The sequence below is a fragment of the Charadrius vociferus genome, unplaced genomic scaffold (genome assembly GCF_000708025.1).
Source record: "Charadrius vociferus isolate BGI_N301 unplaced genomic scaffold, ASM70802v2 scaffold611, whole genome shotgun sequence".
Lineage (NCBI taxonomy): Eukaryota > Metazoa > Chordata > Aves > Charadriiformes > Charadriidae > Charadrius > Charadrius vociferus.
Window position 1 is genome coordinate 1,826,240 of NW_009646844.1, and position 9,919 is coordinate 1,836,158.

A 9,919-nucleotide genomic window follows, 5' to 3' on the forward strand; every position below is an offset into this window, starting at 1 on the left:
TAACTCTTTATAGTGGTGTTTAAGGAAATAAAGTCAGGATGCCTCTCAAGATAAATTACATACTGCTTTGTAGTTTCTGTAGTCAATGGCACACTGAGATGTGTATGATATAACTAGGCTTATATTGATGTAGTCTGTTTATAACCGTACGCTGCCCGGTACCTGCATAGATTTATTCCTTTACAGACAGCTTGGCTGAGGAGGACAGTTCTTAAAAATTCAGAGTGAGGCTCAAGCTCCAGGTTGTCCATTCACTGCTCCAACATTGCTTTTTCTGTATAGGGGACCCAGATAGAGCCTGACCACTGCTGCTGTTTGCAGTCTAGAGCCTAATTCAGCTGTTGTACCTTGAGGCCTTGCATAATGGCATGGATAGAATCTCCTGACGGTGTTGTGGCCGAACAAATACTTGAAGGAATTCTTTAGGACTGAAGTAAAATAATTTCTGAGTTTATAGCCAAGACTCCAGATGTTCTGGAATATGGAATTCAGAAGACATCTAATCTCACAATGGATATGATAAATTAATATTGCTCCGTTTGACTCCACAACATTGAAAACCTGGAGTCCACAGATGTGTTTTTGAACATGTATGGCTACTTTTGAAAAGCAAGTACTTTATATTTGAAATCTTGATACCTATTTCAGGCAGATATGTCCAAAATATCCAGGGTTCTTCATGAAGAACTATTACAATTTACTTTTAAAAGTTTGTTTGTTTGTTTGTTTTTTTAATATAAACTTAGTATTTTGGGGTACTATTCACAAGACAAAACTTCAACCTACCAAACTAGGTCTCTCTCACCACCCTCTATAGCAAGTAGAGGCTCAGGACCTTCAAAGGTGATGCAAAAGTGATTACTTTCTCTGATGACTATAAGGGGACCTCAAGGAGTGCAGCCTTGCAAGATCTAAGTAAATCCTCTTGAATGCTTGTCACCAGTACATACCCAAATAAACGGGCTTCATTTCACTTGGCTGGATCTTGTTTATTTTAGTCCTGCTAATGAGAGTACTTCAGTTCTGTGTTGTAACTGAATTCTTGATTATGGCTAAAGGGGGCATGTTCTTTGATTCACGTAATGAATACTAATAGTATTTACTATTTTAATACCTATGGCTCATTGTATCCTTTTATATATCCTTTTTATGTATTTTTTTTAATAAATTTAGCCCGTATCTGTTAGCCTCACTACTTGAAGAGATTAGATGATGATTTAAGTAGTTCTGCCCAAATCTTCTTTATAATCTACTGATCAGTTTTCAGATGGGAGATACAGTGCAACTATTAGGTAAAAAATTGTAGCGCTTCAGAAGCGTATACAAAGGGAAATGAAAAACCTTATCAGAATACATATATTCCTTTGTTTAAGCTATCTCTTCAATTTAATGAAGTATGAAGGTTGTAGAATCACTGCTGTCTTTGTTAATACTGTTAACTGTTGGCATGTGCCCACCAAAGAGTCCGCTGGAGACCTTGAGTCCTTCAGGTTTGTGTAGCTAATGCAAACGTATTAGTTTGCATCTGTATACCTTGGAGTGCAGAAGGATCTGTAATGCCCATGAAGGTCATGATCCCCTGCTGATATAGATGAACTCCATTAAAAACAGTGGAGATATGGTGATTTGTTTCAACTGAGAATCTGCTCTTAGATATGTACCATTTTAAATGAAAATTCAGTAGTATTTTCTGCACATGTGGTTTTTGAGTCATTCAACTGATGATATTTGCCAGCATGTGAAAAATAGGCCTGTATTATTGGCAATACTCAGCATTTATCTTCAGGCTATGCAGTGTTAATTAAAAATACTTGTTTTTACGTAGTGGAGTATTAATAATAATGTGACAGTGCTTGTAAAATGTTTCATATGTTAAAAATACATTGAAATAGGAACTGGATATTGCTTGTAATATCTTCACAAGGGAGCCATATAGTCGTTATTACATATATTTTACAGAATAAAACTGTAGCTGAGTGTAGGAAAACAGAGAAAGGAATGAGCTTGACTGCATAACTTTTGAAATCCAGAGCCTAGAATAATGTCCATAATTTTCCTAGCCCTTTTCTTAATTCTGTCACCCCTTACAAGAATGAACTATTTCGGGATAGACTTGTTTGTTCTAAAGTATGGTAGTCATTAGAAGAAAGTTAATGGACAAGTAGATGCAGACTATTGCAGATACGGACATTAGCTATATTACTGGAGAGTGGAATATAGCGTAGAGATGTTTGTATCATGTTTAGTTTCACTATGCCATTGTTTTTATATATACTTTTAAAATGTTAAATCTGGTATTTTTCAGCTATTAAAAAAAGTGTAATCATCTAGTGTAGGTCTTGAACTGTTACTGTCATGTACATATTTGAGATGGAAGTCTGCAGGGGAATATAAACTTAATTTAAAGGACTAATTCAGCATTCGAAGGTACTTGGCACCAATGGACAAAACCTTACAGAAGGTGGACAACAGGGCGCAAGGCCATTGACTACTCCCACAGCAGACTTTGTAGTCAGGTGTCGCCCTAACTTTAACAGACTGTATATGCAATTTTGAAATATTTAAATCTTTATAGAAAGGATTTATCAAAACAATAATGTGGGGTTTGGAGTTTAAAATTTCTTCAAGGAAGAGTGAGAGTCTGCAGTTATGAGGTTACCCGCATTCTGGACCCGTCCACACTCTACAGTCTGAAGCTGCATTTTACAATGTATTTACTTCTTGGGGAAAACATGAAGTAAAGAATAACTTCAATTATAGTTAAGTTTGCTTTCTAGACATTGATTATTGAGAATTATGTTAAGAATTTGTAAAGAAAGTATTTTTTCCTCGTTCACTGTTCAGTATTTTTATGCCACTCGCTGAGTGAGGTTATTTCGTATTAGCTGCCTCAAAGATTTAGGTTTGCTTAGAGCCAGTTGTATCATTAGTTGCTACCTTTGTAGTTACAGCTTACTAGAGAACTTTTTAAAAAATCCCAATATTTTACATTGATTCTGTCTTCTTCGAAAAATAGGCTTTAAATATAAAGCTTTCAGAGGATGTGCCAGTGTGGAACTGCATCTTTGTCATCTGAAAATGCATAGGCATAAGCTGAGCTGTATCCACAATGCTTTTACGGGTCTTGTTTACCTAGCAGTTTAGAAGGGATCAATTTTGTTGTCAAGGCTGACAATATCTTGCAAAACATAGTACAAGAGTCATTATTTACTTTGGTTCCTGTGCGAGCATCGGTATGAGAAATGGTCACATTACTATGAAATAGGAAGTCAGTATCTAACTTTAGGGATTCCTCGAAGGTTTCAAGGTGAAGTTCAGATCTCTCTCCGAGACCAGTGTTTGATCATCTGTTCCCTGCGAAGACTGTAAGCAATTTCAGAAACAGAAAGTAGTAGGAAAATTTCTAAGTCACCTTGAATATATAAGCTCAATTTTTTAAAGTAATTGTTCCTTTCAGTTGATAGAGAATGTACTATTTATTTCAAGGCATTTATTACATTACATGGTCACTTTTAATGTAAAAGTTCTTTCCTGATCATCTCTGGTCTTTGCTTACTATTAAGCATATTGCTCTGTTCACAGATTATTTTTTTTTTTTTAGCAAGGAAATAATTCTGAAGTATGATATGTTGTATATAACCAGGTTGTACACCTAGGTGCCTACCATGATATTACTACTTTTATTTTCACTAGTATTTATTTTAATATGATTTACAAAATGTCGTATTCAAAATACAGACTTCCTAGTGTACTCTAACTGAAGCCTAAATATTATGGTCAGTATACATATAAGAATCTTAGAGAAGAATCTGATCCTTTCCCTGGAAATGTAATGCGTACTTATGACTCTGTGTAAAGACTCTTCCACTGTTTGTGGTTTCTTTCCTTTGGACCAGGGCAGTCCAAGGTAGTGAGTAATGAATGGTTGCTTTAGAGGAACGAAGTTCATCAGACATTTTGAATTTTCACGTAGTTTATGTACTAACATGGAAAAAAGATTATTCCAAACAGCTAGCAGACACAGAACTGCTATGGTAATGTTGCACAGAAAAAATGCTGGGCAGTACAATAAAAGTGTTGACTATGCTTTTCAAATGGGTAGTAATGATATAAGCACTTTGCTTATAGATAGAAATTAAAAGCTAAGATTGTTTGGAAAGAATACAACTGATTCTCTCAAGAGCTCGATCTTCTATTAAAGCTGAGAATGAATGTGCTGTTAAATGAAGAGATTGTCCATTCTGATTGACAGTGTTTGCACTGCAACATCTTGGACATTTTGAAACTCACCCGTTCTGTTTTACAGGAGTAAAATCATGAATGCTGCAGACTAAAGCACTACCAAACTGCATTGTGGGCACCTGAATTTATAAATTGACTCTAGAGAGATAACATCATTTTTCATATGAATATGGTGATAATGGATTGATATCAATAATAATAATTATGTTAATGTTGTTCCATAAGTAACCCTGGACTATAAAAAGAGTATTACAGCAATTCAGAAGATAAAAAATGTTTAATTTTGTTCCTATGTACTGCTAGTAAAGCATATGTTTTGATTCAGCGGATTATGCTTAACGCCACAAATTGGCGTTCTGTGAATATTGTGGTACTGGCTTCTGAAACCTATTAAAATTCAAAAAAATCCTTAAGCATATATGATTTACCAAATGTTCTGGTGAACTGAGAACACAAAGAACATACTTGCTAAGAGATCACAAATAACCATTATTGCGTTTTCTATCATATTTATTACAGACTGACAAGAAAGAGAGAAGTAATGCCTTGAATGTTGCAATAGAGAGTATGTGCAAGAAGACAAGAGACCTCCGCAGACAGGTAAGCAACCTGGGGAATTGAAAAGGTAGGAAAGGAGACTTGAAAGATGCTTTTCCAAATTGCTATTTTCAGTTTTTGTAGCACTGCATTTTGAAAACAAAGATCTCTTCTGTATTAAAAAAAATACTGAAGACAGTTACACTATTCCACAGAATATATACATACAAATTTTCAAAACTGGGAAAAAACCCTACCAAATGATACTGGCTGAATATATGTATGTACGTAGGCAAAACTCTGCATGTGTACATGTCTAAATATGTATTTGATATAGAAATAGATCAGTAATGAACTTTGGACATCAAGATCCACTGTATTTTAAATAAGCTTGTATTTTTATTGGCTGTTGGAACAGATACCTTGAAGGGGACCCCTGGGCCACCAGATCAAGTTCTTTACAGTTGTGAGAACTCATACAACAGAACGGGGTCCTTGGAATACCTGGTCCACAGTCGACTCGCCCATTTTGCATCCCAGTATCCTAAAACCAATGTAAAATATGGACCGTAATCCACAACTTCAGTGTACTGCAGAAGATGAGCAGTAGATATCAGGAGCTGTGTTTACATCCTTTCTCTGCAAGGAACATCTTTGAGAAAAATTGCAAATTATGTTGAAAGTATATAACATGCCAGTTTAAAAAAGAGAGCTAGAGAGCCAGTAGTTCTTTCAGCTAGGCTGCTCCAACCAAATACATGAAAATTTGTGGCTATGTGGCACATGAGCACACGCTAGTTTCATCCTGTCTCTAGCTGTGGCTATTTGTCAAGTCTCTGGTGGAAGAATATCCCTCCCAACTTTGTGTACAGTCTTACAAGCCAGCCTGTGCTTCAAGATGATGAATAAATTCCTTCCTGTCTCCTATAATCAGCCAGCGGAAGCCTTGAAAGATGAGATGAATATAATATAAATATAGTGTTTACAACTAACTAGCTATCCAATTTCTGCTCACATTCCATCAAAAATACGTTCAGCTCAGACAGCCAGTGACTTGCATCACAAGCTCAGTGTGTCCAGGAACTCTCCCACTCTGTCCTACAGTTGCTTCCATGAGTTAATTAAACTCTGTCTTATAACAGTTTACTGACTCTGTTACAGTGTTTATAATCCGTTAACTAATTCAATTTCTGTGTTTCTGTAAACCTTTATAAAATGTCCAGGCTGAATGTTATCATGCCCAATTTATAGTCAATCTAGAACCAATAGTTTTCTCTAACCAGAGCAGATCTATGGCTTCTTGACATTTTTCACTGGAAGATATTTATGAGATATATTTAATCTTCTTCCTCCAGTTCTGTGTTCATACATGTGAATTGCATAAGAATTGTTTTAGGAAGAGTGCTTACTGCTTGTCTAATTCCTGATCTGGGAAACATGAAATTGTGAGTTCTGTGCCTGCAGACATTGCAATAGAGTCTTAGTTGCTTTCGCTTATGAACATCCATTATTCTGTCTCTCAGTACTTTTACTAGAAACATGAAACTTGTTATTTGGTCTACTCCTACAGCTTTTATAAAACTTAAATTATTTTTGAATGGTCCTGTGTACCAGAGCTGGTATTGCATTAGGCACTGATAGTGGATTCGAGGCAGTGGTGTGCACAATCTACTCTGCTTTCAGTCAATTGCTGGGATTGCCTCTGCAAAATTGGCATCGAAGATGAAACCTTATGAAGTTGTATTTTTGAAATCTCTTCAGTGTATCTCTTCAGTGTAGTGCACAATAAACAAAAGCATCATATAAGTGCTGGCGCAGTCACGACCTGATTGTGGGTTATGCCATGGACACCTATGGAACATCTTTGTAGACCACAGTAAGTAAAGTGAAGGAAGGCTTGTATCTGGCAAGACTTGAAGGCAAAAGTAGCTATCTCAAGAACAACACTGAATTCTGGAAGTTGTAAAAATCTCTGACTTTTCAAATGGAATGATTTGTATTCACTTCAGGAACTTGGCCAGTACTTGTGGGGATTTTAAACTATCCTGTTTTGGTTTGATTTTAACTTGTACTGTGCCAGAGATGTGCTGGTCATTTCTGTGTGTTCAGTTTTACATAGATCACTGCTTCCCTTCATAATAGAGCTATATGAATATTTAGGAAGAAATTGCCTATTCATTCCAATTTCTAATTCTGAGAAATTACCATACTCAGTTCTTACCCCAGTTGTTTCCCATCGTACCATGAATGGACTGCACAGATGTTTCTGTTGTGGTTGTTCCGCAGTTTTGGTTAGCTGTTTTTTTAAAGCAATGTTATTCCTGGTAACATTCTTATATTTCTGTGTTGCTTCTTCATCATGGATAGCTTTTTCTGAACACAAAGGAGATTGCCTTCCTGGCATCCCTTCGAAACAGGAAAGAGAGATCCCTCAATAATAACTAATCTTTAGTTCTTCCAGGACTTTAGCCAGTGTAGTCTTACAAGGCAATAGGCACATAGAGGCAAACACAGTTTTCTGTACTCGTCGGGATATACTAATGTTTAATGGTGTTGCAAACAGCTGCTGGGATTTTCTTCTCTACCCTCCACTGTTTGTTTTTGACAACCTTATGCTGCATGTTTTATAAACAACATGTTTCTATGTTATTTTTTTAATGCACTTCAATATCAAAACAAAAACTCTGCATGCTTCTACTTCTGTAACAGTCTGCTCAAAGGGGAAGAATAAGACCTTGCACCTTAAAAATAAATCAATTTGTCAGACATCATCTTCCCTCTTCTTTCACTCTCCTGATCAAGTCTCTTTCACTTAAAAATATGCTAAAATTTTAATTATAGCACAGTACCCTCCTTAGTATTGCCTGCTAGCACTACTGGTGCTGTTCCTTGTCTATTTATATATCTCCCTATATGGCTACTTAGCTTTTAGTATTTTGCTCTAGAGGTGGCCAGAGTCAGAAACAGACTTACTGGGTCGTGGAAAAATGATTGTAATGGTTAGGATGAAAAGAAATAGATATTGCTTTGGATATTCTTTTTTTCTTTTGTCTTTTTCCTTTCTTTGTTCTACATTGTATTTTTTCATTCTTTAATGCTACACATGCCATCTTTTGCAAATCTCAGCTTCATGTATTCCTTCACACAGCTGAAACAGGAACATAATTTCAAACTTGTTTGTATTCAGCAAAGACACAGCATTATCTTTTTTTTTTTTTTAAGATGTGTTCCACTGTTTAATTGCAAGATAGAGGATTTTTTAGAACAAAATAGTAACGATGATTTATACGTGAAAGGTTAATTAAACCAAGCAAACCAGTAAAAAGCTACAGCAAAGAATTATGTGATGAGAGATAAAACTAGGCTGCTAGTTTGAAAATTGGATGCCTTAAGCTCACCACAAATGTGACTAAGGTCATTGCAGTCACTGGTCCTCAAATAATACATTAAGGCTGTAAAAGTCCTACAATCTGGGCTATGCAGAACCCAAAAATATTTCTTTTGGAGATAATAAATCATCAGCTGTGGATATGGTTCCACTGCTTTTCATTGCTGATTATTGTTAATTGAAATCTTAATGTTTAAATTGCAATTCCTCAAGGTCACATTCACGTACTTAATTTTAAGTGGGTTAGTATGTCTGTTTTCTTCAGTTGGACTTTTCCAACACAGAAATTTTAACAGGTAACTTGGCAGGACTGGAGGTTCAATATATTTTGTTCCTGGTAGTGAAACTTTTTATTATCTCTTTATTTATTTATTTATTTTAAATTCCAGCCTGAATAAAGCTGGGAATGTGAGCGTGACAATAAAAATTCAATTTTGTATTTGAATCCCATAGCCTTTTCCTTTGTAAATTACTTTTGAGAACATACAACGTATCCAGATAGTATATCCTTATGCGATAAGCTTCAATATGTTAGAAGATAAAAGTAACATTCCAAACTTACCTGTGGTTTCTTGGAAGATTTGTCTGTCCCACATGCCTGGTGAGTCAATGAGAGCTGGCTTTAGATGGTGAGGCTATCCAAAAGCTAGTGGTGGAATTCATATCCAAATCTTGTCTTGATAATCAACATATTTCTCTACTATTATTTCTGCTGTGCGTGTTCACTGCCCTAACTGCAAGGACAGCAGCATCATAAAGATTGTGGTTTTTCACATTTTTCTAGCTGTAGGAGTCTTTACTTCTACCGAGCTTTCACTGAGCAAAATGCTAAGTGAAAACACATCCTTTGGCAACAAACCTGTAGGCACGTAAGAGCTTAAAAGCCTTTTGTGTTCTTTTCTGTTCCCATCAATATCTTTTATATATGTTGTAAAAATAATTCTTTGCAGTAGGAAATTCAGTGAACTTGATAATTTAGTTGCGTTGCATGTGTCGTTACAATAGGTATATTTCTTGTAGTGTTCTATGATTAAAATGAACAATTGCCATGTGTAGGTTTATAACATGGAAAATAACCTCTTAAGTGAAGTAATGTCCCAATGATCAGTTATAAGCTTACATGAAATTTAAGAGAGGTAATTTGTAGCAGAATTTTACACTTCTTTAATAATTTAAGCAAGAAGTTCAAGAACAATTAATTTAAATAGAGACTCACTTATAGTTCTTGCTCTATTAATCTATTATCAGGTGGCATAATCAGTAATCTCATTGATATAATTACCATGAAGGCTACCGTTTTGCTAATCAAACTCTATTGTTGGGTTTTCAACACGGTAGAAAGTATTTGGGTAATTTTGCAGTTATGATAACATATGATGTAGACTATTTTGTGAGTACAAACATAATTATATTAATGTTTGCTTTGTAAACTGAAATAGCCTTCTCCCTTGGTGTCTGAACTTCAAGAGAGAATACCCAGGAGACATTAGGTTTGGTCTAACAGTAGTTTTTCACGTGTGGAATCATTTAAGTAGTCGATTCATCAAAGAACACGAATGTTTGTTTGGCTCCCTTAATTTTGACAGAACTAGTACATGCTTTAAGTGTTTTATGCCATCTACACTCACTCACACATACAAACATGCATATTTAGGTAGTGGTATATTACAATTGTTCCTAAGATTAAATAGAGTTTTCTGTGTAACAGATAAATTGCAGCTGCAGTAGGTTTCAGACATATAATCCTGCAAA

The 9,919-nt window shown here is 35.5% G+C and overlaps 1 protein-coding gene across 1 annotated transcript in view; it reads left to right on the forward strand.

Annotated features, from left to right (window-relative positions):
- Positions 1 to 9,919, forward strand: part of CTNNA3 (catenin (cadherin-associated protein), alpha 3) — a 518,658-nt gene that overhangs the window by 295,800 nt on the left and 212,939 nt on the right. Inside the window, exon 8 of the mRNA XM_009894002.1 lies at positions 4,762 to 4,842. Coding sequence (XP_009892304.1) covers positions 4,762 to 4,842 — 81 coding nt within the window. The remainder of the gene's footprint in view (positions 1 to 4,761; positions 4,843 to 9,919) is intronic.